Genomic DNA, 27189 nt, shown 5'->3' on the forward strand with positions numbered 1-27189 from the left:
AGCTTGGTGTTTACTACTCCATTGGAGGTCAAGGAAGCTTTGACAGAAGGTCTCGCCACCTTGTACGCTATCGATAACAGCAAAGATAACGATGCTCTGAAAATTGCCAAGTCTTTGAAGCATTTACCTGAAGTAAGCAACTCTTTTAATCTACTGCATGTCCTTTATGCTCACTATATATGGTCATAGTATATTCGTCGGCAATTAGAAGCAACCACTGATGACGCTTCTGCCAAGACGAACGTGTGGGATTCTGCACTTATTCCTTTGCTTGATTACAGCAGCATCGCTCATGAAATGGAACTTCTCACAGCTCTTCACATGTTGGCTTTTAATCCTTCGTTTAATGTAAGTTTTTTTTTTTTTTTTCAAAACGAGTTTATGGAGAAGCGATAGCTGAACGCTAATCCGTTGGTTTTATTAGAAGATGTCTCCCGAGACGTTGCAAGTCATGCGTCAATTCCATCATAACTGCTTAGAGAAAACTTCACGTCCACCGCAGGATGCCGTTGCATATCAGCGATTAATTTGGCTCTTGGATTCGCCTGGTAAGTAGTTGCAGGCATGTTTCATTGTTTGCCACATTCTCATCATCCTTTCTTGAAAAGACTGTGACAAGTTGGCTTTCGCTTTACCAAGCTTACTGCAAGATGCCACTCGTACGTGGTATCAGCGTATGTGGCGCGCTAGCATTTTCCAGCAAAACTTGTATCAACTTGGAACCGCTGAAGTCGTAAGTTGTTACATCCAGTTTTCTCATTCATTGTCTTTTTTAACCCTTACATATCTGGCCAATAGGATCTCGGTATTTCCGAAGGCCCGCTGAGTTTATTCCAAAGCGTGGAAACGATGGCCTGTCTTAATATACTGTAAGAGCAATCACCAGCAATCATTTTTCTATAACATCAGGTGGTTAACGTGACAAATAATAGGAGCTCGGTTGATAAGATCTCTGTCGATGCTTACGGAAGCGCGTTGCAACAGCTCAAATCGTTGAAAGAATACTTGGCCGTCAACGTCAATGCAAAAGACAAACGATGCCTGGAGATAATTATGCTGGTTTCTATGTCTCGTCAGGTATGATATTATGAATCAAATTCTACGTAACGCTATACCTGTGTGAATCCTCCTTATTCTAATACCGATGTGTTGTAGCTACTCAATGCTGGAGCTGAATTGATGGATACCAACGTTTACCAAACTGTCTGCGAACGATTGGATCAGCTGTTGCCGCTGCTGCAAGGCTTGTACGAGTCCAACATGTATACTGTAGCTCGCTTAGGTGCTCTTTACGGTCAAGCGCTTGTTGTTCTCGATCAGATGATCACCGTGCTTCAGCAAGTCAAGTTCAGTGCACTTTTTGTAGACGCTATTTCGAATATTCTGCAAGCCATCCAGCATTACCGAAACGGTGATGATGCCATGTTCTATACTACCGCTGGCAAATCCAGAGTGTTGCTCGGATTGACATTTTTGACGTCGTATATCCCTGACTATCCTGTGGATCCTACTTCGGAACCTCGTCTTCGCGTCAATTTACTATTGAAGAAACAACAGGAATATTCGGATTCGATCGATGTGCGGACCAAAATTGAAGATATTGCCACGGGTAACCACACAAATGCTGCTATTCGCTCATCCGAAGTCAAGCTTGCCGCCGTCAACGAGGAGCTTGCCCAAAGTTCGACCACCTTTTCGCTTCGACCCGAGAAATCGCAACTGGAAGATATCTTTGTGGACTTGCGCTACCTACAAAAGAGCATGTTGGATCATAACGTCGAACAGCTTCTCAAGGATTTGCAAGAACATGGCGCGGATTCGGTGTTGCAACGCGAAAATTTGGTGCAAGGCAATGCTCTCCAGTTCATTGAACGTGTCCACTCAAAGTTCCCGCTCTACAGAGATGTCTTGCAGCCATTGATTGTTGCTGTTGGTGACATCAAGTACGGTTTGAGAATCATGACCTCTGCCCGCCGCAGTGATAAACTGAACGAAAACCTGGCTTGCATTACGGAACTTCTTGTACGCAATCCCGATGTCGGTCGTCGCGCCCGTGATCTAAGATGGCATACGGTGGCAGAACCTGCTTCTCTGGAGCAAGTGAAGACCATCATTTTCAACCGATCGTCCACCAGCCGCAAGTGGATGTTTTACTTGCGATTCCTTATTGTTGTTCTGCAGCGCCTAACGATCACGATCAATTCGCACGGATATATTCAAGCTCAGGATCTCACAGCAATCAACGGCCTTTGTTCCGAAGTTGTTCGTGTATGGAAGGAAGCTCAAGAATACAAGCGTCAGCAAGAAGCTGAAAAGGAATCGATGTACAAGACCCGCGCAAAGAAGTACGAACCTTTGACCGAGGAAGAATTGGATGAAGCCGATATGAAGAAGATGTTTGCCAACTTCAATGATGACTTTGCCGATTTGACGATCGATGATCAACAGCAGGGAACCGAGCCTGTTTCGGCAGCCCCGGGCGATGTGGAAGAAGAATCTGTCCTGGATGATATCGATATCCAACGAATTGGTCGTCTCCACGAAGTGATCTTCAGTACTTACCATCAAGATGCCTGTTTGCGAACTGATAATACCTGGGATCGTGAAGCATGGCAGTCGTACAATATCGCGGGCCAATTGCGTTCCATGTCCACCTCTGCGTTTGACCTCGCTACTGATTTCGTTTGCAACGCCGGTCATCTTCGTATGGCGTCGCTCGCACTTCGACGCCTTGAAACCGAAGATTCATTCGCCATGACGAGTGACGATATCTATGATTTCTATACAAGTGAAAATATCGCCGAAGCTAAGCGTGTGCAGCCGATCATCTATCGATTCAAAGCGCGTGTGCAACAAATTGCTTCCGAATGGCCTGAACATGCTATTCTTGAACAATTGATCAACATTTCTGATCGTCTGCTTGGTTTCTCGATTGTATCGCCTGTGGCGAAGTTCCTCATCGGTGTTGAATTATTGCTGCAAAAATCAGAAGATTGGGAAGCCTATGCTGCGAAGCACGTGTCCTTGAAGGAACAGCGCGAAGAGTTGATTGCGTTGATTGTTCGTTGGCGCCAACTCGAACTGAATTGCTGGCCAAAGTTGTTGGCTGCTCAAGAACAGTACAGCCAAAATGCGGCCTTCCAATGGTGGTTCCATCTGTATGATGCGGTCAACAACACGTCATTCCAAAGTGGTGCTGAAGAAGATGATAAGAAGAAGACGCAGGAACTTTTGCAAGCCCTCGATCACTTTATTCAGTCTGCCTCTTTGATCGAATTCGAACCCCGTCTCACGATGATCAACAGTTTCTACCGTCAGTCCAAGGTTCAAGCCCAGCTCGCTTGTTCCGCCGAAGAAAAGGCGAACCACAGTACTGCCGCCACGATCCTGCGCAATGTGTATCTGTACTATTCTCAGTTCAAGGATCATGCTCGCACAATGTTGGCACAGTTGCGCAAACCCATTGAAAAGGAGCTGAAGGAGTTTGTCAAGATTGCAAGCTGGAAAGATGTCAATATTTATGCCCTTCGACAGAGTGCTCAAAAGACGCATCGTCAACTCCACAAGTGCATTCGAAAATACCGCGAAGTGCTAAACAATTCCATGTTGACGGTGATTGCCAACTACAATCAAGAGCACGCCATGTTCCAATATGGCGATGAAAAGCGCTACAATGCTGATATCAAACACGGTTTTGCGGATCAATTGGGTCGATCCAACTTATGGCTCACGAAAACATCTATTCCTGTGACTGAATCTGTGATGAATTTGGATGAATCGGTTGCGTTGAAGAAGCACTTGGCCAACCTGCCCGCGACACTGAACAGAATGCGATCGTATTGTGGATCTGACCTGTTCGTGACCGCCGAGCAACAGAAAGAATTGCCTCTTGAAACGTTCATGACGAACATCATTCAGCAAATCAAGGAGTTCCAGAAGGAAACTCCTGCTATTATGACGGATGAGAACAAGTCGCTTGTCAAGAACCAAAAGTTGTTAAAGAAGAAGGCGCTCGTGGACTTTCTGAAAGAATTGCGCCGATTGGGTCTCAAATGGCGCGCCGGTACTCTTGTTGAACAAAATGCGGATACGTCGGCCCTGTTCCGTCAACATGTGGCTTCGTTGGATGCTATAACGCAAAGCCGAGGTTTGCAGAAAGAGCCATTGTCGACATACAGCGTTGTTTCGCAAGATATGATTGATTTGTGGAACAAAGCCAACGATTACTACTACCGTTGCATTGCACGATTGACTCACCTGCGCACCATCAGCACTACACAAGTTAGCAAGGATCTCTCCCTCTTGGAAGTGGAGCGTAGTATGAGTGCTACGGAACATATGTTCTCGCTGGTTCTCAAGGAACGTACCATTTTATCGCGTATGGAAGAGCGTATACTCGTCTTGCAAGGTTTCTCGGTTCAAATGGCTGCCGTTTATGATGCAACGACGAACAACAAGTCGATCTCGGCCAACACTTCTCTTGGTTGTCGTTTGACCGCGCACAAGATGGCCATTGATGATCTTGTATCGATGTTGACCGAAGCGCTCGCCACCTTTACGGTGCAGGCCGAATATGATGAAGTGATTCGCTCCATGGTGGTTCGTATGCAAGCCATCTGTACCACTGTCCAAAAGATCCAGAAAGCCACCGATAACTGTTACGTCCAACGCTATCTGTTCCCTCGCGCTAGTACCGATGTTGATGTGGCGTTGCTGTCAGAAGATGTCGTTGAAATGATGGACATGCAATGTCAGACCGTCCGAGAAATCGAATCGTCCTTGATCGAAATCGTGGACCAAGCTCAACAATCAAGTCACATCATCTACCCGATCATTCAGTCCATTGAATCCATCCGTACGGACGAGCCCAACAGCACTGTCCAGAATGCAAGCGATGACATTTCTGTCTTGCAACTGCAACAAAAGGTCCATTCAGTGATTGATGCCATTTTGGTTGCGGTACAGGATTTGAAAAAGTCAAAGTCCGAAAACGATGCACCTGCTGCTTCAAAAGAACCATCGAAGGAAGAAGAAGAAGAGGAGAACGACGCGGATGATATGCCCGAAAACTATATCCGCTTGCAACATCAAAAGCAGCATGCATTGGCCACAGCCCTGCATACGGATTTGATCGCTAGACGGTGTGTGGAGATTTTGAACCTTATTTCGCCAATCATGAACAAGGCAAACGAAGCGGATGCATCCAGTGTATCTCGCGAAATCTCACGATTGCTTCAGCAAGTGTATCCATTTGTTCAGCAATACATGCTTGTCGTACAGCATACATTGGGCGAAATCGTTTTACATCACAAATCCATGGCCAAACTTACCTACGCCTTGATCAATTCGTTCAGTGTGATTATCAGCAAGGGATTCTGCATGCCTGAAGGAGCGGCCGATGAAGAAGAAGGTGATGCCGATGGCACCGCTACTGGTACTGGTATTGGTGAAGGCGAAGGTACCAAAGACGTCACTGAAGAAATCGAAGATGAAGAACAAGTGCTCGGTACGCAAAATGAAGAGCAACGCAAAGATGAAAAGCAAGACACGAAGGAAGAAAAGAACGGCATGGAGATGGAGAACGATTTCGATGGTACGCTGGAGGATGTGGAGCCCGATGAGAACGAAGATCAAGATCAGGAAGAAGATTCAGAAGACGAAGAAGAAGAATTGGATGATGAGATTGGTGACGTAGACGATATGGATCCTGATGCTGTCGACGACAAAATGTGGGGTGAAGAAGGTGAAGAAAATCTGAACGAAAGCGATAAAACGGTCGATCAGGCTCAGCCTCAAGGTCCCAAGGAAGCGGACATCGTTGCAAAGGAGGAGGAAGAACAGCAGGATCCCAGTAAGCAGGGCGAACAACCAGAGAAGTCTGAAGAACCGCAACGCGAAGAACAGCGGGATCAGCAGAATGAAGATGAGCAAGGTGAAGGTGAGGGCGAAGATATGGAAGAAGAAGATGAAGAAGGCCCCGAAAACCGACCAGGCGATCAATTCAATGCCGAAGTACCCGAAGCGGAGACCTTAGACCTTCCTGATGATATGAATCTCGATGGCGACGAAGACCAAGAAGGTGGAGATAACGAACAGGAAGAAGATTTCTTTGATGCAATGGATACCGAGCAAGGCGGCGAAGGCGATCAAATGGAAGAAGATGAAGAAGACGAAAACGAAAAGTATGACGATCCCTTGGATCATATCCAAGAAGGCGAAGCGGATGATGCCCAAGCCGAGGATGAGGAAATGGCTGACACGACCGCGCAAATGGAGAAAGACGAAACGGGAGAAGATGAGATGAAGACGGAAGGTGAAGAAGAAAAAGAAGAAGTTGAGAACGAAGAACAGCAGCCGGTCGGAGACGCTGAGCAAGGAGGCGGTACTATTGAAGAAGAAGAAGACGAAGAATCGGCGCTCGATAACAAGGCCCAGAATCGCGAACAACCTAACAGTGATGCTACAGCGGATAATCAGTTTGGTGTTCAAGGCGAACAGGGCAAAGCAAGTATGAGTTCGACTGGTCAAAAAGAAGGAGAAAATGAAGCATCCGAAACCGCTGAAGCCGATATGAAGCAAGATGAACGTAGTGAAGAGAAGGGCGCCGCTCAACGGGGTGCCAATCAGGCTCAGCAAGAAGATGAAACCGGCGATAATGAAGAAGAAAAAGCAGAACCATCCAAAGCCAATCCTCAACGAAGTCTTGGTGATGCGTTGGAAAGCTGGCGTCGACGACTAGCTGATGTGGCAGACGCTGAAGACGAAGATGAAGAAGAAGCTACGGATGATCAGCAGAAACAGGACGAGACCAAGGCCGATGAAGCTCAAGTGAATGAAGATCATGCTTTCGAATATGTCAAAAACGATGAAGAAGCGCATGATATGCAGACCATGAGCAACGCAGCTGCTGATCAAGTCCAAGATCTGAAGATGGGAGCGATGGACGAAGAAATGGAAGACACTGAGCAACATGCAGGTGAATCCGAAGACGTTCAACCTACAGATCCCGAAGTCGACACCATGCCGTTGGCGCGTGACACATTAGAAATGTCCGGTGAACGCGATATGGGTGGAGCGATTCTTAGCAAACAATTGCCGAACGAACGAAGCCTTGAAGAACCGGATGTCTTGACTGTGGACGAGTCGGTGGTTGCCCATCAACCGCTGGAAGAAGAAGATATCGAACGTATGAGAGACGAATTGGAGACGAAGGTGTCCGAATGGCGTGGCGAAGGACGTGACATCAACAAAGCTAGAGAACTATGGCAAGGTTACGAGAACTTGACGCACGATCTGGCCATGGGACTTTGTGAACAACTTCGGTTAATTCTTGAACCCACGTTGGCGACCAAGTTGAAGGGTGACTACCGTACCGGCAAGCGGTTGAACATGAAGAAGATTATTCCATATATTGCAAGTCAGTTTAAGAAGGACAAGATTTGGTTACGACGCACCAAGCCTAGCAAACGTCAATACCAAGTGATGATTTCTGTCGATGATTCAAAGTCCATGTCCGAATCTCACTCTGTTCAGCTTGCGTATGAAACTCTATCTCTTATTTCCAAGGCGCTTTCTCAACTGGAAGTCGGTGATATCTCGATTGTTTCGTTTGGTGAACGTATCCGTTTATTGCATCCATTTGATCAACCTTTCACATCTGAATCTGGTGCTCAAGTCCTGCGACAATTTACATTTGCTCAACAGAAGACGTACGTCAAGAATCTGGTGGAAACCTCCATTTCCCTGTTTGAGAACTCTAAACGATCCAGTGGACCCGGAAACGCCGAACTATGGCAACTTCAATTGATTATTTCCGACGGTATTTGCGAAGATCATGATACATTGAAAGCTTTGGTTCGACGAGCGATGGAAAATCAAATTATGATCATCTTTATCGTGGTGGATAACAAGCCGGAAAAGGACTCAATTCTCAACATGACAAACGTGAAGTACACCACGGTGAACGGCAAGCTTTCATTGCAAATGACCTCTTACTTGGAAACTTTCCCGTTCAATTACTTTATGGTCTTGCGCGATATCAATTCATTGCCGGAAGCTCTATCTGATGCCTTACGACAATACTTTAGCTTTGTTGCTGCCTAATTTTCCGGAACCACCTCTTTTTATTTATTTTTTTCATTTTCACTTTAGAATTTATTGTAAATATAGACGTATCAATATCACATGATCAATACAATGAAGGTTTTATACCATTCAAAAAAGGTTCTTTCAAATTTGTGTCTGTCGGAGTACGGAGAGGATCATCCAAAAAAAACACGGTCTTTGGGTTGATAAGTGGCATAAACACCTCATCGTTCACGTGAAAATTGGTTGCTGTCAAATTTTGTTTGTCATACCAGCAATTGTGCCACTGTATTACAGGGTGTGCTCCATTACACAAAGTATTCCGTAATGCCCGGCTGGTGGGATGACTTTTTCTTTGCATTTATAGCATGATCGGTTCCCCGGCATTCTCGATTATGAAAGTTGCGGAATGATGTGGAACAGACACGCGAACGCAGCAAAGAACATTTTACAATATCGCATACAGCGTCCTGTATGGCGAGGGAAGCTCTGTCGTCCTTAGTCGGGATCGTTTTTTTTTGGGGGGGGGGTTCATCATGTCATATCGAACACGGTTTTTTTTCTTTAGGAAGAAATTGGATTGCGAAGACCTTTTATTACGACTAAATGTAGGTTGTAAAAATTATCTAGATATTTGATATTGGTAGGTAAAATACATTAAATTACTTATGATAGATGGGGAATTAAGGTCAAATGAAATGATTATTTTTGGGCGTAGTTCATGGCCGTGGCCAGACTGGTGACCAGCTTATGGGCTTTGTAAATTTCGTAATAATCTGGATGGGTAGGCTCTGTATGCTTTAGGAGATCTAAGAAAGCAAGAGTTAAAAACTGTAACCATGATCCCAAAATAGAAAGCATAACATACCTGCTAACAGCAGACCATAGCGGGCAACACGTTGAATGGGAATAATGAGGTAGTCGGACATGGTGAATTGTCGGGTTTCTTTACGCGACATTAATTTCTAGATATTCAAATCAGCAAAACAGGTTTTGATAGTCTATAAAACTTGGGATACTTACATCGCGCCATGCCATGTACAGTTTATTACCACTTGTTTTGGTGTCCAGCATCTTGCGATTCGTCTTGTAATCAATAGCGCATCGTAGGAAGACGACAAGATCTTCAGCTAAGTCGCATAGAGCTTGACCGACAAGGACATCGGACGGACACTTTACAGACTTGATATCGATCTCGGGCGGTTCAAAGGGGGATGTCGTTGGATTCAGGAGCTTTGGTTCATATTGAACGTTTAAACGTAGCCGTTGTATGAAGCTGGAGGAAAATTCCATCAAGTCCCACAAGTTGGAAAAATACTCCACATCCTCTGGCCTTGCAAACGGGCTATTTTGTTCGATCGCACGTATCAAAAGATCGTGGAAGATCTAAAACGGTACATGGAATAAGCATAATGCAAGAGTGTTCGAGCATTAAAATCATCGACTTACGACTTTGGCATAGTATAACTGATTCCAGAACGTCACTTCTGTAGTGTAGAGCTCACGAAGAATGAATTTGCGTGTCAAGGCAACCTTGTCTCTTTTCTCGGGAGCCTATTTTTAAAAGGTTAGGTACAGAACGCTTAAATCCAGGAAAGAATCGATGTTTGCTTACCATAGTTTCGTAATCCAAACCGGACGATGGTGGGTGCTGTTGCTTGAGAGAATCTTCAAGAGCCTCATGCCAGACTTTGAGAGCCTTGATTTCGCGTTTCGTAGAAGTACGACGTCGCTGGTGACCAGATCGGGGCTTCATTGACGAAAATCTCAAGAGAGGACGTCTGGATATGGGATCCACGACATCGCTGATCCCCAGTTTTTTGTCCTCATTCGACGTGGCACTCGTAAGGGTGAAGGAGAGATCCGACTCGCCAGTGATAGATCGAGTCTTCATTCGGTCAGCAAAACTACGTCGTGAATGCTTCTTCTGCAATAGGCTACACGGCCGAGACTGATTGCGTTTCTGAGCATGAGCAGCATCCAATGTCTCACCAGGAGACAAACGTGCTGGAGAGGAGGTTTTGCGACAGATACCGCCGGGACAGCTTGACCGTCGTCGAATCAAACCAGGACGCGACAACGGAGCCAAGTTCTTCTTTGATGGGATATCATCGGTAGTAGCAACCTGTACATGGGATTCGGAAGAAGCCTCATTGAAAATCGAGGTTACGTGATCAATTGAGGACGACCGGCTGGTGGATGACGATCGGCTGGCGGATGACGAAGGTGGGGTTTCATCAGTGCTAGTGGGAGAAACTTCCCCTGCATTGATCTGAGATGTATCTGTCTCAGACGAAGCTTCGCTGGTTTTCGTAGGAAGTCTGGGTCCATACAAAAGGTTGCCATCGTACGGAACATTGCTAGTAAAATGAGGGGGAAGTGTGGCCATGTAAGTGAGAGTGTCGGATCCAAGACCTTCCAGAGGTGATGATGTCGATTGTCGCTTAATATGCACAGGCCAACGTCGTCGAAAGAAAGAAGATTGCGTCTTCTTGCTATGTGAAGACGGAACCTGAGGTCCATCAGATGTAGTAGAGGCAAATGAGGAGTCATCAGAACGATCGGAATCATGGATGGATGTGGGGCTGATCAACTGGTGACTTTTTGATTCGGCGGATGACGACGGTTTCTTTTGCTTGGGTTTATCACAGGGCTGTAAAAGAGAGCTCCATGACGATTTGCTGCTACGATCTCGTGCGGCTGATTCGCCAGAACTTTGAATAGAATTCATCGTGGACGTCGTTAAGCTACTGCTCTCGTCGAAAGGTTTGGACGTATCGGAAAGTGCTGGAGACGGAGGAGCAATCCTGTCGGACAAATGCGTTTGGTGTTCATAGGAAGCACCGGCACCGCACCCATACGTCAAACACGTATCGATGCTTAAAGGCGCAGGTTCTACTTTTCCCTTATCCTTATGCTTGTGTTTTGTTTTCAGCATGGAGGAGAAATAGGTGGGAAGAGCGAGAAGGAATATTGTAGAATGTTTCTGTCAAAATTTTGTAACCCTTGGATGCTTTCTCTAGCTCTTTCGGCAGTGGCGCCGTTTCAAAAAAGGAAGAAAATTTCGATGGCGGCGTTTTAAATATGAGGGCGTGCGTTTGGAAAAAGATCCTTGTGCTCCATTTGCGTCGTCTCAACTACGAACATTTTATTCTTTTATGTAAAACAGGGTTCCAAGGGATTGCGCAGATACACGTAACACAAATGATCCAAACCCCCGGTTCGCGCCGTTTTTTTCAGATGAATATACTACTACGACCACCACTGTCGATATTGGGAGATCAAAACAGAGTACCCCACCCCCCTATTTGATTTGTAATCCTCTATGCGCTCGGCTTATGCGGGCCATTAAAAAATTTGGGAAACTACTTCCAATCATAATCATAACGTTTACGGTTAAAATGATTTAACAGCTGTCTCCACATGAATCTTTTCCAATTACTTTTGGTTTGATATTCCGGCATGGTATCAGAAAAATACCGGTGGTTGAAGTTTTTTCATATCTGTTCCAGCTGCTCATAGCATTCGGGGGTAAAGTTCATTAAAAATGACTTTTCTGTTATGAATGCTTATTCATCGGTTCGGAGATGGAAGAGATTATCCGAGCTTGCCCCCAAATTGTATAAAGTCAAATCGAATCATATCTCTTTAATCTTCACATGGTTTTGCCTTTGTACCAGACTGCTTCATCTGATTGACTATGATTAACTTGACCGTTTGTCATTGGTGAAGTTCGAATTAATAAGGATTTAAGCTTCGAACCCGGTCCAAAGAGCTTGAGTAAAAAAGTCCCGTGACAATTTCATTAAAAAATGTGAATTGACAGAACAGTATCGGGGGGGGAGGGGTGTCTAAAAGAAGGCTATTTCCATTTTTTTATACTTGGTTAACAGGTAGTTTTATAATGATCATTTTTGATTAGTCGCTAAATAGTTCTTTAAGTTCACGTTCCTTCTTTTGCTGCTCTGTTTCATCTTTCTTCTCTTCAGTGATTGCATTCGTGGTGGGCGGTGCCATCATTTCTTCTTTGAGGGCAGCTTCTTTCGCTTTACGTGCAGCTTCTTTTTGTCGAGAGAGGGTATCATTGACTGCCTGTTTCCATTCCGCCTTACTGTTTACCCAAACACCCAGTCGTCGCTCGTCCTTGTCGTCGGTAGCAGCTGGCATTACAGCCATGGTATTATAATACTTGTACAGCGTTTCTAATGTTGGCGTATCCATCTTGTATTTTTTACCCAGTGCTTCTAGCGCGCCAGGTTGATCCAATGTTCCAGGGTCCAGTCGTTTACGGTGTTCCAAAATAGTGAATAACTCATCAATAGACACGCGATTTTCCAATGCACTACTCGGCACTGATTCCGCTTCTTCTAATCGTTTTCGTTCGTGAATGATACCCAGCATTGCGTCAGACTAAATAGATCGTGTGTTAATTAGCAGTGCGCTTGGAACCCCCCCCCCCTTCGGTTTTGTCGTTTAATGGTACCATGCGCATTTTGGTCATAGTAGGCTCAATCTTGACTGGACCCAGTTCGGTCAAGAGTTTGTGCAGTTGTGGATCACGGCTTTCCTCTTGAATAGCCTCCGTTTTACGCTCTAATGACAGATCAAACCGGCTTGATTCAGTGGTGATCATCTTCATGTTGCTGAAAATATCACGGAAATAGTTTCCTCACCTGCAGCAAGTGCTTCAGCCTCGGCTTCTACTTGCGCTCGTATGGTTGACGGTGATTCAAGAGGTGCTGATTCCAATGTTTCTGCTTTAGCAGTTTTCGGCAAACGGCGAACTGCTTGTTTCGAGGCTTGAGCTCCCATATTTTAAAGAATAAGTCTACACCAAAGTAACAGTTTCTCCTGCGAATTTTTTTTTTTTGGTCCAAAAGGAAAAAAAAAAAAAAAAAAAAAAAAAAAAATTGGTGAAATTAGCGGAGCAGCAATCACCGAGAATTTGACAGCCATGAGCTTTGCTTCGTTTCCGCAGTATGCTCTTTTCTCAAAATAAAATGGAAAAAAAATAGATCATGAAATGGAAGCCATAATCTGTGATAATATCGCAGTGCTTCAGAATAACCGCAAATTAGTGATGTATTTACAAGGTCTTTGACATTTACACAAGTCATATTTGTTCAAAAATTGGCAATAATAGAATGACATAAAAATGGCACGAATTTGTATTTCTTAAATAGAAAGGCAGAAAAGAGAATAATGAATTGAGTAAATGCATGAAATTTAATAGTAATGATAGGGAGCGTAATAATGGGGAATCAAAACGGCCTAATGACCGTTGATATCGGCATTAAGAGCTTTCACGGATGAAATGGTACCAAAAATCAAACCGACAACACCTAATAACACCACGAAGAAGCCAAGGATAAGTTCATACCAAGACTTGTTGCGGAGCCCGGTAAGCTTGTAATAAAACAAAACAGGGAATATAAAAATAAGCGCACAATTGGAGAAAGCACCAAGGAGGGACATGAAATCACCGAAAAACGGAACGAAAATAGCGATAACGACAACAACGACGATCAGAGTCGTACGAAGAGCAAAACGTAATAAGGCTTCCACAATTTTTGAATGATTGAACGTTGATATCCGACAAAGCTTCTCCAAATCGAGCGCGAACGATGTCAGTAAAATCGGCATGGCAAGAATAACGTGAGCGGTGATAATTGCTGCACATGCGATTTTCGCGGGTCCTGTAGGGATACTGTTGTATACGGGCGACTGAACGGATTGTCCATAAACGTAATAACCAGGAACGGCCGTCAAAAAATAAAGAGCGGCACATGTCGACAAACCACCCGTCACTGCTTTGGCCCAATCTTGCGGTCGTCGCATACCGGCTTCGACGTTGGCGTATACTGGGTTACCGCCTAGAGTACAAGCAAAAGCATGGTGAGCGATCCGTACTAGATTCTGTCATGAATTATGTATGATTCACATACCGAAACTGAAGGCGATAGAGCTAAGAGCGATTGGAAATTGGTCCCAAATGACAGGATCATGAATAATGTTCGTTTGATTGGGGATATCTTTGACGGATTCCACCAATACGATAAAGACGACAATCACTGTGGCCAGCATACCGAAAGCGCTGAGAAAACCAACTTCTTTCATAGACTTGAAAAGCACAAAGGGTATCGCGACGATCGCTGCGCAGATAATCACCCAAATAGGAGGTGTCAATTCAGCTGCAGTACCTTGACACATGGAGCTGATATTCTGGCCAGCCAGCATGACGTAGAGAGCAGGAACACCAATGAGTGATATTGCTGTAAAGAAAAAGGCGAGCCAGCCACCAATAGCACCAAAAGCTGCTTCAGCAACTTCTTGGTACGAAGACAGACGAGTGCGACCATTATAATACAAACAACGGACGAGAATTACACCAGAATCTATAGAAGTAAAACGCCAATCGTTAGGAAACAGCATTAGAAACACGGTGATGCAAATAGCAAACTTACAGGAGGAAAACAACCAAGAGAGACCCAAAATGAGTAAGCCTGCGGAAATAAAAAGTTATTGTGTTAATAGGTTCGTTTTCGTGGAACCCGGAAACAACAAAGCTTACCAATCCAGCCTCCCTGTTTTAACGCATAAGGAAGACCAAGTGCGCCTGTACCAGCGACAACGCAGACAATATTAAAGTAGGCAAGGAAACTGGATCCTTGGGCTTCTCGTTCAACACCGTGACTAAATTTGATGGAATGGGTATCCTCTAGAGATAAAGTTCGTACAAATAAGGAAACCGGTTTTCGATGGATTGTTCCTTCCAAGTTTTGTTGGTTTCATACCGTTTAGATTATATTCTAAAGATTCGATCGACTTTGCCTCGGAAGGCTTTCCAGGATGTATATCTTTTTCATCCATAAGTGTGGAAGTTATCGCATAAAAACTCGTGCCGAGTTATAAAGAGAAGAGAAAGAAGCTAAATAAAAATACAGCTGGGGAAATTGTGTGTTTTCGTTATATATAGCGGGCGCTCAAAAGCTTTTTGGAACTTTTTTTTTCCACCGCTGATGAGTGATTGGATAATGATTGGCTTTCGATTGTAAGGCAAACCAATCAGCGATCGTTGTTCAATTGCAATGAATTGAAATCGTCGTCAATTTTTTACCAGCTATTGGAAAAACTGATAATAACCAACCCATAAGCTAAGGTTTCTCTTACTTATTTTGAGGCCGTAATTTTGTCAATTCAAAATTATGGCTGATCGTCTGTGGAAATAAGAATGGAAAAAAATAGACAATGTCAAATAAGGACCATCATACTGAAACATGAAAAAGGAATCACTTCATTTACCTTTTTTGGTAAAGCATGGAACTGATAAGTTAGTCATTGTGGATCGATTTTGTGGCTCAGATCACGTTACATTGTTCGTTTCCTTTTTTGCAGGGTTTTTACTTGTTGTGTGTTTTCCATAGTCGCAGATCTTTTTTGATTAGTCCAAAATAATCCCACGGTTTACGAGGATATGGAAAGCAATGATATTCCTTAGTTTCCTTTTTTTAGCTTTGCTGTCAGACTCGCTTTTTTTGTAAAGCATGGGTGCGGGTCCAGGTGGCGGAGTATGGCGCCTATGACACCCAAACGGCCAGAAAAGTGCATCATTTGGGAATGCGCCTGTTGACTACGTGATTTGAAAAAGAAGTATTGTGATCATCTTGCATACTATTGTTTATGATAAATAAATTGTATCATCGACTGTAATATATAAAGGTCGTGTTAGTTGCCTTGTAAGCGAACTTGGTAATATTCCTTGAACATGGCAAATGTTCAAAGTCTTCACGAATGAAATATCAAATTGATTTAAAGGAGTGCTTTTCAAAGTTTATAGTATGTCGTAAAGTCCTGCCATCCCCCACCCTATTTTGCAGCATGGTTTTTGCGTGCCTTTTTTTTATTGACTGCTGCGCAGCCAATTGAACAAAGAGAAGCGAAAATAATAACAAAGATGATGAAAAAAGCGATTCCATCAAGCACCAATTGGTAGACTGACTGAATCAGTATTTGCTTTCGTAACAAGACGATAATCAAACGATACTGGCTATGTTATGACAGTTATGCTAGAGTCATTAAGCAGGTAGTTCGACTATCGAGACTTGGATTGATCGGATTTCATCCTAAAAATGGACTATGCTGTCACCGTTACACTGCGATCCTTGGGTAACTTTAATCCGTGCAATTAAAAAAACTGATGTGTCCATCGTCATTGTCATATGCAGGAAGATTCGCCCGGGCACTCGTCTTGTCACCATCTCATGATTTGAAAACAATAACTACTTTGTGAACCATTGATTTAGTAGAAATTTGTTCTTGACAGGATTTGATTTAGATATTCTGCTTTTTGGCGGTAGATCAAGTGCTTTGAAGGTTCATCGCAAATTAATACTGGAATTCAAAGATGTTGGCTTGCTGGAATGGCGATTAGCCTAGAAATGTGTTCACATCTAAACTTTAATCTCTTTTTTTTCCCACAGCAAGTGGAGAACTACTATACGGCACCCGAGTTACAATATCCGATGCATTTCCGCATGCTCGATTAAATTACAAGTTGGTTCTCATATTTCATTTTTTCCCACGATAACAGTTCCCTATGAGATTAGTGGCCAGAGCTTTCAAACAAAAGACGTAAAACATATTAAAATGAATGTAAAAAGAAAATAGGTCGGGACGTCTTTCCCTATTCGTCTGTTTTTGGAGTTTTGATTTGCAGCTTACCCGAACTGACGTTGGTTGTTCGAAAAAAAGTTGGGATGGAGAGCATGACAGAGTTCCATAGGGTAAGACTTTTCTTAAAAGTTGTTGACCCTATGGCGATTCCCAATTTACGGTTATGAGTAAATTAGGTCTAGCTGAATATGCATGTTTTTCTCTTCTTCTGTTTGAATGCATTATATATGTATGAGGAGCGATGGCTGCGATTTGTGCCATTGCAATCATAGTGGATCGAATCCATAGGACGTGTCAATCGCCGTTTAGATTTCTGTTATACCGGCTGTCACGTTGGTAACATGGACGATATACTAATCCTAATCTGAGGGCTCATAATGAGATCGAGCCATTCTTCATTGCAAAGGTGTTGCCGGCGCTCGTATCAACAATAATGCACAGTCAGATTCCCTGGAGAATTGCAAATAAATCTTTTGGCCAACAGTATAAAATTCGCTTTCGGAACAACATGCTGTTTCAATAAAAAAGGTTCGTGCTGAGTACGTTGATGCCATGTGCATGCCATCATCCCATGTGAAATACACTTCAGCAGATAATTTTTTAGATCAACGACCCTGCCAACTATAAAATATTACATCCACAGAGTAAATACTTTGCTTCACCAAATATCAACCGATTTGCATATTTGTCGGCGAACTGATGAAAACACATTGACTTGAGATATATGATATATTATGCTCATGATGATATGTAAATAAGCAAATAAATAAATAAACCCGCTTGTACAACAAATGAATCTATACTATACAATCCTGATATTGGAGGGTTAATGGACATGACATGAGCCATTGCAGCAGCCATTGTTTATGAAAACAGCGCGAATGATCTTGCTGGCCAAAAAGCCTCCATTCCAAATTTTCTGCAATCCAAGCAATTTCGAAACTGCATCCAATGTTGGTCCTCTATTCAAAATATCTGACTGTTCGTGGACACTTTGCAAAAGAGTGGATAAATCAGGTCAAGTGCTCGTCTATCTTCCAAGATTTTGGGTGCTGCAAAAGTCGTATTCTGGTTCGATCCAATGCCATATGGTCAAAGCATGTTGACTATCAAATATTATCGCAAACTCGAATATCAAAGGTAAAGTATCTTGAATGAGTTTGTGAATTAATGTGCATTAGAACAAACCGGTCTAGATCCAACATAGTCCGGGTATGAAGGGAAAGAGGGAGCCCAAACAAGTGCTGCTTTGCGCATGTTAAGAGACCAATCGGGATCCCATGATGCCCGGGGTATCGACATTAAATACACCAAAGTTGCGTCAAGTGGCAGTCCGGCATTCCAGAAAAGATTGGGCGATCCAATTAGCAACCATATGTATTCCCCACACAATAAATGGAAGAGCACAAACTCCGGTTTTTCCGGGGCAAGTGCTCCTTCGCGTGCAGTTTACTTTGCAGAAAATGACCGAAAATGGAAGAATCAATGGAACTGACCTCTTGCGTTGCATTATTTCTTTTGAAAATAAAATTTTGCACCATGAATGCTCGATCAAAACTTTTAACATTTCCGGAAACAAAAAAAACTCTGGGCGAATCGTATTTGAGAAAAAAAAATGGAACATTTTCAGAGGAACATTTTCATCAGAAGCCGGTCCTGAGTTTTAAATCTCCACAAACCTTGTTTGCCTGGAATTGCTTGACCCGGTTTTGTATGATTGCCAATGATCGTCAATGGTATCAAGTGGGCATGTGGTAAGGGACAAGGGATTCAACATTCTAATATTATTCAGCGGGAGAATCTAATGTTTTTATTTGTTTTTTCTTGCAAAGCTACCTGTATCAAGGTATTTTTGCCAGCCGAGTTTATTGTTATTTGTTGTTTGAAAAACTTATACAAGTCCAACCTAGGGTCACCGTGCCTCCCATTGCAATCACGAAGATCGACCCTTGATCGAAGTGAAAAAGAAAGGGCGGCCAGCAACACAATGCAAACGTTGCCGGGAATTAAGGACAGTACGCCAACTTCATGTGCGTTGCGATTGTAACAACGAAACAGGTCCGTAACAGCCATTGTGTTGCAGCGATGTTTTCCGTGCATTCATTCACCTAATCCATTTTGCTCCTATAGAACGTAGTAGTAATTTACGATCACGGAAGAAAGCTCGTAATGGCAAGCCTTGAATGCGCGTTTTTTTTATTCCTTTCATGTTTCTGATTCAACATATAGATCGCGAAACCAAATCCTCGAAGAAGTCAACGACCGAGCCATTCAATTCCAAGGAGCTTTTACGCAGTATTGCGCCTAAACCCAAAGTTCCACTACGGGACCCATCATTTATTCCACTCAATACGCATATTCAGATACCGTCGTCATTATCGTGCTGTCCATCCAATGCATCCACAGCCAACTCATCATCATTGCATTTTTCAGAAACTTCTTCTCCTTGCTCCGAACCTTTTACATCTATACAGTCGCCACCCATTATGAATTTACAACCAAGCATCTCACCAGTCTCCACTTGCTGTTCAAAACAACCGTCCACCGAGACGCTGTCAACGCCTGTTACGCCCACCTCGATCGTCAGTGCAGCAGCAACAACCATTCCTGTTAGACAAAACGCGGGAGCTCATCACCATCCCACGCCGGAATCCTTTGATGCATCAACCCCTTGCGAAAGTCCGACGGTGGAACGAGTAGCGCAAGGAGCGTCTTGTTGTTCCACGGAGAAAGTCACCTCATCTGGTGAACGAATCCGGGTTGTCACTTGTCGCTGTGGCGACTCATGTACGTGTGTCGGTTGCGATGCGCATCCATCGCGGGCAATGAAATCCAAAGTCGATCCATATGCCGGATTTGCCATTGAAGAATATAACCCACGCCGGCGATTGTCTATTGCAGCAATTTGTGCACCGTCCGATGCGCCAACTCCGAAACTGGCTCCAGGAGAAGGCCGTCCGACCTCCCTTTTGGCAGAGGATGGTTCATTACTGTGTGGATGTGGGTGTTCTCAGTCTTTTGATGCGTGCTCCAATTGTTTTACACAGCTTTGTGACGGTATGTTTTTTTTTTTTTTTTTTTTTTTTTTTTGCTTTCGTTACCCCTGCAAACGTTGCCAGCTTGGATCGTGTTCTAGTATTTCTCTGACTGATTTCTTTCTTCTTTTTCTTTTCTCACAGATTATTATGCTGATTCCTTGATGAGTCTCAGTCGCTAGAAATTCCTCCCATATTGTATTAATATTTTTTTTTTGTGCCGAAATCTTGTAAATAGAATCCATGATGTAAGCTTGGCTCGTCTGCTCCTCATCTTGTTTGTTTTCCTAAAGTTTCATGAGAGAGACGCTACATCCTTTTACAGAAACTACAACAAAAACCGTATGAATCAGTGTAAACTGAGGATGGTAGTGGCAACATCAGGCGTGGTGACCAGAAGAGACATCGTCGATGGAGTGCTTGTTTCATCGTTGGGATGGTATTCCCGCCAAGATTGTCTTTTACAGTCTATCCAGGAAGTCCTATGAATTCGTATTTGTGATTATTATGGGATATGGCAAAAAGTGACAATAAGGCGCACGTTACACACAGATAATCCCATTGATGATGAAGAAAGGTAGACTGCCAATTTGCATCACTGAAATATGTGCCGTTTTACTGCTTTGGGTGCCTGGTTCCAAAAATGGTAAACAAAAATTGGTTGAAATCTCCAAAAACAAAATCACATCATATGAGCTCATTAATCATTTCTGGCTCTAGGTACAGCTATTGATTATTCTTTTGCATTTTTATTATTGCTGTATATGTTGAAAGAATTTAGGATGGATCAAAGCGATAAGAATCATAACGCAAAAGCAAATGCGGATGGTTTAAGATAGACAGTTATGAATGATCTGACCGTCCTTCTCCTCGTCCGGAACCTTCATGCATGCTTAGAGCACTCGCTGGCCGTGAAAAATGGGCTTCTCCCGATTTGGGCATCGACATGTTAAGAGCAGGGTTGCCATTGTTAACCATACCTAGAGTGGCAATGTTTCCCACATATTGCGGGTACCCGGCATAGCTTGGCTGGACAATGCTAGGTGCATTACTGCGCGACATATACATCGCATTCTGAGAAGCCATATCATACGGCGTGGGGTAACCAAATGGGTATACGGCATGTTGCTGCTGTTGCGCGGAAATAAATGACCGTCGGTCACTGGAAGAATTGCCCGGTGAATTATGATGAGGATGGTGAGGATAATGATGGTGGTATCCCATATTGCCCGAAAGACGTTGATTTTTGCTCGGTTTCTTCATTTGCATTTGCTGAAAGCTGATATTGTGAGAGCCCGGCTCAGGTAATTTAGCCAATAATCCTTCAATTTTGATTTGTGATTTCGGCTTTTGTCGCTTGGCTTCAGCCTTTTCTTGCTCCAGTTGCTTTAACAAATCCATGCCTGACATGCTAACGCGCTGCTGTGGATGATGGTTGGGTCGTAGATGAGATGTCGACGAACTTTTGGATGGATGAGGTTGTGCTTGAAGTTGGAACTGAGCAAGTTGCGCTTGATGATATTGCTGATATTGTTGTAACTGCTGTAGATGACTGCCTTCGGTTAATAGTGGGCCATTACGAACCCCTAAAACTTCGTTGTCATCATCATCGTCTTGATGTACTTCGTAATTGAATTGGGTATAATCAACAGGTATTTCGTCCGAGTGATTAGGTGGTACAAGGGACCCATTACTATTGGTGCTGCTGTCGGAATAACGTGGGTGGAATCCAGGCCGATCTTGAGCATAGTCGTTACTGACCAAATTAGGTGCCGATCCAGAGACCATGCGATACATCGGTGTCCCGGTTTGTGTATCACTTTTATCATCTATCACCAATTTAACTCATCTACTTTCTTTTTTTTTTTATCAACACGGTTAATTATCAAGTAATTTTAACCTTACCCTGATCATCATCCTCGCTATCTTCATCATCGCTGGGCAATGGCGTGGTTTTCCTGGTAGGTTTTGTAGGCGTAGACACTACAGGACGCTTTGTCATGGAATTGGTCTGTTTATCGCATTCTTCCTCTTCATCGGATTCAATGTCTTCCTCTTCATCGTCTTCTTCGTCATCGCTCGGTACACATTGACGGTTTCGGCTCCAATTGTTACGTGGTGATTTTTCTATGAGAATCAGGGTTGGCATGATTGCATACAGGATCCGGACTGACCCTATCGAATACAAGAACCCCTTGGTCCACCTTTTTTTTTGTTCCTCTTCCACTTCTTTTCCCCCTGTCGCATTTGACGATATAAATATCCTTCAATTTTGACATTCGTTCTTACCTCTTGTGACTTTGATAGTTGGTGAAATAGTGTCTCCAGTAGCATGATCCGTCAACAGAGTTTGGGACAATAGATAGTTGGATTCGGGTCTATCGAAGGAGAGGTGTGCTAAACCTACAGTCACACTATCGGCAGACATGGTTTTTGCTTATTTAGACTGAGGATTGCCTGGCGGTTCCAATTAGAAAAAAAAGGAAAGAAATAATGAAGAAAGGAAAAGAAAAGGCAAAGCCGAAAAAAACAAGCAAACGTCTAAAATAGCATTCGGCAGTGAACCGTTTAAAGCAATTTTTGACGTGAACATCCAAAAAGAGGGAAAAGCGGGATATCCTTTCACCCCTGAACCGGGCTTTCGAACGTAAAAATAGAAACATTACAGTTTTTTTCTTGCAAAAAAAAAAAAAAAAAAAAAAAAAAAAATCAAATCAAGAAACACGCTCCCCGCCAATTCTCGATGAATAGACCAACCGATCCTCGCGTTCAACTGACCTAGAACCTTGCATGCAACCATTATTATGATTCAACTGCCACGGAGGTTGCACAAACCAACATCCACGTTCCTAAGTATTTTTGCTGGGTTTCCTCTTGTAATCTGGATTTTTATCAAGCAGAGTACATCAGTAAACTTCTTGATTTAGAAAAGCATGTACCCTTTGAGCAAATCATTTCATTATAATGGAACAATGCTGACTAACGAAGAACCGTATGCTTTTTCAGTGACTTGCCTTACAATGTGTTCGTCATGTCTCTATGAAGATCGGATCGCTTACAACTACTTCCCTTGTCATTATTTATATAACAGCAGGCGATCTCAGCAAGTTTCCAGTTCAGAGCGAAGATGTATCCATGCCATGAAATTGAATATAATCTTGTTGAATGAAACATAAAATAACTTGTTCTTCCAGTTTGACTTTTTAGACGACTGCTGTTGATCTGCAATATCCGATTAAATCTGCGCTCGAATAGTTCAACAGGGTCCATTTAGTCTGTACGCGACAGTTCCGAGATGCGCAAAACAACATCTCAATGTACCATTAGACTTACACTTTGCTTTGAAAATTAGTACGCAGCAAATTTATGCAGCAAGGCAGGCTTTTGAACCTATAGATGTAAGAGACCATCGCATTATGGCGTCTGTTCTTTACTTTCCTGTTAGCGAAAATTCGGCTTCGTTGATGTCCATTAATCGGCGTTACATTATCCATTCAAGGCAAGCTTGATTTTTATTGCGGAAGGGGCTTTCTTCCAAAGCTGTGTTCCTCATTATGATACGAATATCTACATATCAAAAAGTACGGGTTTCAAATTCGGGATCTTCCACCTTTTGGAAGGCCAATATCCAACTCATAAATATGTCCCAAAATTATCCTAACTTGCATTCTGAACCATTACCATTATGAGCGTATTCTGTTACGCCATCGTAATAAAAAGAACCATATTGTGAGGATCCTTCGTTCAAGATGATTTTGAGGGCCTTCAGCATCGCTTTATCGGGTTCAGAACTAATGATTGTAATAATTGACCACTGAAACTAGCAACAAGATGCCTAACTTTAGAAAGTCAAACGCTGATCTCGGAAACAATACACCGTTTAGCTTTTTGCTTGAATGTAGGCGATCATCGGTTATATAATACTATAACTCAGATGATTCTTTTTCCTCTTAGCACCAGTTGCAAGACTGTGTCAGTTGTGCGTTTATCAGGAGAAGCCCATTCATCGAGACTTATTATGTGCAATCCTTTTGCATCTGTTACTCTACAAAAAGGGAAATTGGAAAGATATTAGACCCTCCGCTGTCGTGAATTTGAATTCAGTGATTCGAGCAAAAAAAAAAAAAATTCGTCAGGCGCAAGTTCTGATCAAAAAGGAACCATTGCAGTGCGATACAGGCAGACCGTTTTATTTTTGCTATTTGATAGCTTGTTTGTTCTGTCAATTAGTTACAGAGGCTTTCTCCGCCAGAGGCTTTGGTATTCAAGATCAGCGCAACAATCAAACCGTAAAGACCCAAGACTTCGGCGAAAATAAGAATCAAAATCTGCAGACTAGCGTTAGTTGACATGTTGCTGATTTACTCCGTGTTGATACTTACCATGCCTACAAACATGCGTGGCTGTTGAGCAGTAGCACGTACACCGGCGTCGCCCGTGATACCAATAGCAATACCAGCGGCAAGACAGGCAAGACCAACCGACAATCCAGCACCAAGTTGAATGAAACCGCTGAAAAGCGTTTGCTTGATGGCCACTGCAGCGGAAAGATGAATAGTCAATTTTTTAGAGTTGTTAAGATTCGTCCACTTACATCCACCCGATAAAAGTACGGAAACGACGACACCGTAAATACCCAAGATACCGGCCATGACAACGGGGACGATACACTTCAAGACGAGGTCAGGGCGCAGAACACCCATAGCAGAAAGACCAACACCAGATTTAGCTGTGCCATAAGCCGCACCAAGACCTACCACACGCGTCTGAGTTCAACCGATAACATAAAGATATGAAACGCCTTTCCATCCCGTATACTGGGGCTTTCCAAGTGGACGATTCATAATAGTGGCAATGTCAAATGCCATTTCTCTCATGCTCTAACACTTACAGCTAAAAACAATGGCGGCAGTGCAGCCCATGGAACCAAAGAATGGGGCGTAGACAGGACTATAATTCAGATGGGTTAAAACCGGAAGATGCAGGTTGTGTCAAAAGTTTCATAACCATCCCCAAGGGCTGCAAACTGTCTTACCAATAATCAGCCATGATGTGGTTTATATAGTGTGACTAGAGCAAAAATGTCAATGCTACAGGTTCAAGTAATGTAGAAGAGAAAGCGTACCAGTTATGAGCTACGAGAAAAAGGAACTAAGAGAAAAACAGAAAAACAAAGTTTGAAGAGCATGACACGAATTTTTGATGCAGCCCGCCGCCACTCACCGGGTGAGCAGCAACGTACCCCAATGGCCGATAGTTGATCGGAGCGCGAAAACCATTTTACTGTTTTGTTTCAAGATCAAAAGAACGCACTGTAATAAGGCATCATTTTCTATCCTACGCAAAACGACTGCCTTCCAACTATACATTAACAATTTCTGAGTAATATCATATAAAGAAAATAAAACTGCTCATTACCTAGCCCACGGATCTGTCCTGACTTTTTCAGCGGCAAGTCCGCTTTTTCTATTCATGAGTCACTTAAACCTTGTCTGACCTCTCCTAGAAGTGAACCGTTGGAAATAGGATATACTGCTCCCATCACTCGCGTTGAATGTTGACATTTCCAAATCGGCTAAATTGGCATTAGTGATAAAATAATCAACGGCATTTATAGCGGTAGCACAGACAATAATTACATTGGCGCACTCACAAATCACTACTTCACAGTTCTACAATAGACGGATTCGTGTAGAACAATTGAATCCACATACCGATACTGAGTGGGTACGATTTTCCTGATAGATGGGCGTCGAATTGCACCTTTTTATCATAGAAACGAAATACAAGGTAGGAGTTTTCGGCAAAAATACTTTTTCCTTGTACTTGTATTGTTTGGAGATTATCATGGAACAGTCGAAGGCTTGTTCTTCAAATGAACTACTTCATTATTCCGTTACTACGTATTCTCATTCACTTGCAGCTGCCATCAGTTCCTCTCGGTTCTCTAAAGTTTTGGCGGTTCGTGCTATTTTCAATTATGCCATTAGTCAACGTCTGCCTTTAGTTTTATCATTCAATATCATACCTACACCTATAAATATAACAATGCTGAAGGCAGATGTCCGGATACAAAGCAAATCTCAATACTATTTTTTCAGATGGAGCACTTGGATCATCAGCTAAACACTTTGGCAACCGAGATCTTCCCCGACTACGACATTGGATACCTACGAGACCTTGTGCAGAAATATAATCACAGTCATTTGGAACAAGTCGCGTTGGAAGTGATATTACACCCTAGTTACCCAGAAAGATTGAATTATGGCGAATTCGACCGGATTTATTCTATTCGACATAAGTATTACCAGCATCAAGCATTGGAACAGTTATCACGAGAGTATCCGCATGTAAGTTCCGGTGGAAATACAGTGACAGGAGAAACATTTACTAAATACGTCATGTCATATTTCTTATTTAGATACTAAAGTCTTCCATTCGCGCTGTGCTGCTGGAGCATCACTGGGATTATATATCGGCACGCGAAGAGTTGAAGCTTTTGGGCACGAACAGATCAAAAAATCGGTTCGAACGGTCAGTGAGCACCGAATAGAGGCATTTTCTGTACTATTGAGAGAGATGGAACAAACGCGTCGTCAGGAAGAGGCCGAGGAAATAGCCGCCCGATTGATCACCGATCATGAACTGGCGTTGCAGTGGAACATGGAGGAATATACGAGAAATGGACAGTTGATTACATGTGTCTGCTGCTTTGATGAATATCCTTTTGAAGAGGTAGAATATTGCAGTGAAGGCGGATCACCCAATTTGTCACGAATGTATTACCCGTTTCCTATCCGAGCAATTATTCGGTCAAGGTATTTTGAATAGTGCGTCTAAACTTCCTTGTGTTTGCACGGACGACTGTACCGGTTAGATTTCTCAAGCAACCCTCGCACGCGTCGTTCCTGACAATATATGGCGAGCTTACGAGAAATTTCTGTTTGATTCCACTCTCCGGCAATTTCAATCGCAAGCAGTCTATTGCAAGTTTTGTGAATATTGCCAACTGGGTGAATCGGTGGCGCCTTTACATGTGGGTATACAAAGGGCAAGGAACCTTCTTAAAAAAGCTGAATGGACAATGGTGATTATTGCGCTTGGGACAATCTTCCTTTCCATACTACTTTTTGTATTAGGCAGTGTATAAATCATCGCATGCTGGATGCTGACAAGTCATCGGAATCCAAGCTTTGATTTGGAGGAAGCATACGAACAAATTCTGTTCCAGCGACGAGGCACCGCCTTCCGTTGTCGCAATCCAACGTGTCAGAAAATAACCTGTTTACGATGCCACCATGAGATGCGCGGTATCCATAAATCAGGGGCAACAATGCTGATAAACTGCGATTATACGTAGAAAGAGCACGTTGGTACATGGTGCTTCCTTTTAGAA

The 27189-nt window shown here is 43.2% G+C and overlaps 8 protein-coding genes across 8 annotated transcripts; 3 read left to right on the forward strand and 5 right to left on the reverse strand.

The window, feature by feature from the left end:
• Positions 1–451: 451 nt before the first annotated feature.
• On the forward strand, positions 452–8103 carry BYT42DRAFT_501247 (uncharacterized protein; the record flags this gene model as incomplete). Its single annotated transcript, XM_051564755.1, has 5 exons — positions 452–548; positions 609–733; positions 799–869; positions 933–1077; positions 1156–8103. 5 exons carry the CDS (start codon positions 452–454, stop codon positions 8101–8103), a joined length of 7386 nt encoding a protein of 2461 aa, XP_051420330.1.
• Positions 8104–8664: 561 nt separating this feature from the next.
• BYT42DRAFT_579844 (Dbl homology domain-containing protein) lies at positions 8665–11200 on the reverse strand. The gene is made up of 5 exons (XM_051569433.1): positions 9701–11200; positions 9535–9639; positions 9109–9471; positions 8954–9050; positions 8665–8894 (listed from the first exon to the last, which is right to left on the reverse strand). The coding sequence occupies exons 1-5, from the start codon at positions 11021–11023 to the stop codon at positions 8788–8790; spliced, it is 1995 nt and encodes a 664-aa protein (XP_051420331.1). The 5' UTR covers positions 11024–11200; the 3' UTR covers positions 8665–8787.
• A 566-nt stretch (positions 11201–11766) lies between these two features.
• On the reverse strand, positions 11767–12950 carry BYT42DRAFT_579848 (uncharacterized protein). Its single transcript, XM_051569434.1, has 3 exons — positions 12759–12950; positions 12569–12678; positions 11767–12495 (listed from the first exon to the last, which is right to left on the reverse strand). Exons 1-3 carry the CDS (start codon positions 12895–12897, stop codon positions 12004–12006), a joined length of 741 nt encoding a protein of 246 aa, XP_051420332.1. The 5' UTR covers positions 12898–12950; the 3' UTR covers positions 11767–12003.
• A 220-nt stretch (positions 12951–13170) lies between these two features.
• Positions 13171–15413, reverse strand: BYT42DRAFT_519557 (transmembrane amino acid transporter protein-domain-containing protein). The gene is made up of 6 exons (XM_051565260.1): positions 15388–15413; positions 14880–15302; positions 14657–14803; positions 14550–14588; positions 14031–14480; positions 13171–13958 (listed from the first exon to the last, which is right to left on the reverse strand). The coding sequence occupies exons 2-6, from the start codon at positions 14953–14955 to the stop codon at positions 13357–13359; spliced, it is 1314 nt and encodes a 437-aa protein (XP_051420333.1). The 5' UTR covers positions 14956–15302; positions 15388–15413; the 3' UTR covers positions 13171–13356.
• A 2851-nt stretch (positions 15414–18264) lies between these two features.
• BYT42DRAFT_64322 (copper fist DNA binding domain-containing protein) lies at positions 18265–20269 on the forward strand. Its single transcript, XM_051572602.1, has 6 exons — positions 18265–18512; positions 18591–18604; positions 18669–18816; positions 18889–18930; positions 18988–19815; positions 19938–20269. The coding sequence occupies exons 1-6, from the start codon at positions 18482–18484 to the stop codon at positions 19973–19975; spliced, it is 1101 nt and encodes a 366-aa protein (XP_051420334.1). The 5' UTR covers positions 18265–18481; the 3' UTR covers positions 19976–20269.
• Positions 20270–20463: 194 nt separating this feature from the next.
• On the reverse strand, positions 20464–21855 carry BYT42DRAFT_64370 (uncharacterized protein). Its single transcript, XM_051572617.1, has 3 exons — positions 21699–21855; positions 20913–21649; positions 20464–20804 (listed from the first exon to the last, which is right to left on the reverse strand). The coding sequence occupies exons 2-3, from the start codon at positions 21588–21590 to the stop codon at positions 20637–20639; spliced, it is 846 nt and encodes a 281-aa protein (XP_051420335.1). The 5' UTR covers positions 21591–21649; positions 21699–21855; the 3' UTR covers positions 20464–20636.
• A 2101-nt stretch (positions 21856–23956) lies between these two features.
• BYT42DRAFT_536970 (V-type proton ATPase proteolipid subunit) lies at positions 23957–24973 on the reverse strand. The gene is made up of 5 exons (XM_051565496.1): positions 24919–24973; positions 24829–24863; positions 24685–24743; positions 24176–24546; positions 23957–24121 (listed from the first exon to the last, which is right to left on the reverse strand). The coding sequence occupies exons 2-5, from the start codon at positions 24840–24842 to the stop codon at positions 24020–24022; spliced, it is 546 nt and encodes a 181-aa protein (XP_051420336.1). The 5' UTR covers positions 24843–24863; positions 24919–24973; the 3' UTR covers positions 23957–24019.
• A 921-nt stretch (positions 24974–25894) lies between these two features.
• Positions 25895–26943, forward strand: BYT42DRAFT_616432 (uncharacterized protein; the record flags this gene model as incomplete). The annotated part of the gene is made up of 5 exons (XM_051572066.1): positions 25895–26143; positions 26215–26331; positions 26394–26528; positions 26671–26833; positions 26933–26943. 5 exons carry the CDS (start codon positions 25895–25897, stop codon positions 26941–26943), a joined length of 675 nt encoding a protein of 224 aa, XP_051420337.1.
• Between the last annotated feature and the right edge of the window lie 246 nt (positions 26944–27189).

The sequence above is a fragment of the Radiomyces spectabilis genome (genome assembly GCF_025331425.1).
Source record: "Radiomyces spectabilis strain NRRL 2753 chromosome Unknown BYT42scaffold_11, whole genome shotgun sequence".
Classification (NCBI taxonomy): Eukaryota; Fungi; Mucoromycota; class Mucoromycetes; order Mucorales; family Radiomycetaceae; genus Radiomyces; species Radiomyces spectabilis.

Excerpts from the sequence above, each read along its gene's own strand:
- BYT42DRAFT_64370 (XM_051572617.1), bottom strand. The coding sequence starts at position 21,590 with ATGTATCGCATGGTCTCTGGATCGGCACCTAATTTGGTCAGTAACGAC. Across the intron at positions 20,805-20,912 it reads CGCAACAGCAGCAACATGCC|CCGCAATATGTGGGAAACAT; the intron begins GTATACCCATTT and ends TATGCCGGGTAC.
- BYT42DRAFT_519557 (XM_051565260.1), bottom strand. The coding sequence starts at position 14,955 with ATGGATGAAAAAGATATACATCCTGGAAAGCCTTCCGAGGCAAAGTCG. Across the intron at positions 14,589-14,656 it reads AAAACAGGGAGGCTGGATTG|GCTTACTCATTTTGGGTCTC; the intron begins GTAAGCTTTGTT and ends TTATTTCCGCAG. Across the intron at positions 14,481-14,549 it reads CTCTTGGTTGTTTTCCTCCT|ATTCTGGTGTAATTCTCGTC; the intron begins GTAAGTTTGCTA and ends TTACTTCTATAG.
- BYT42DRAFT_579848 (XM_051569434.1), bottom strand. The coding sequence starts at position 12,897 with ATGGGAGCTCAAGCCTCGAAACAAGCAGTTCGCCGTTTGCCGAAAACT. Across the intron at positions 12,679-12,758 it reads GGCTGAAGCACTTGCTGCAG|AGCGTAAAACGGAGGCTATT; the intron begins GTGAGGAAACTA and ends ATCTGTCATTAG. Across the intron at positions 12,496-12,568 it reads CTATGACCAAAATGCGCATG|TCTGACGCAATGCTGGGTAT; the intron begins GTACCATTAAAC and ends CGATCTATTTAG.
- BYT42DRAFT_536970 (XM_051565496.1), bottom strand. Across the intron at positions 24,547-24,684 it reads TGCCGCCATTGTTTTTAGCT|GTCTTGGTGCGGCTTATGGC; the intron begins GTAAGTGTTAGA and ends CGCGTGTGGTAG. Across the intron at positions 24,122-24,175 it reads CACGCATGTTTGTAGGCATG|ATTTTGATTCTTATTTTCGC; the intron begins GTAAGTATCAAC and ends GCTAGTCTGCAG.
- BYT42DRAFT_64322 (XM_051572602.1), top strand. The coding sequence starts at position 18,482 with ATGATCGTCAATGGTATCAAGTGGGCATGTG. Across the intron at positions 18,817-18,888 it reads CGATTGTAACAACGAAACAG|AACGTAGTAGTAATTTACGA; the intron begins GTCCGTAACAGC and ends TTGCTCCTATAG. Across the intron at positions 18,931-18,987 it reads ACGGAAGAAAGCTCGTAATG|ATCGCGAAACCAAATCCTCG; the intron begins GCAAGCCTTGAA and ends TTCAACATATAG.
- BYT42DRAFT_579844 (XM_051569433.1), bottom strand. The coding sequence starts at position 11,023 with ATGCTGAAAACAAAACACAAGCATAAGGATAAGGGAAAAGTAGAACCT. Across the intron at positions 9,640-9,700 it reads GTTTGGATTACGAAACTATG|GCTCCCGAGAAAAGAGACAA; the intron begins GTAAGCAAACAT and ends TTTTAAAAATAG. Across the intron at positions 9,472-9,534 it reads AGTTATACTATGCCAAAGTC|ATCTTCCACGATCTTTTGAT; the intron begins GTAAGTCGATGA and ends GTACCGTTTTAG.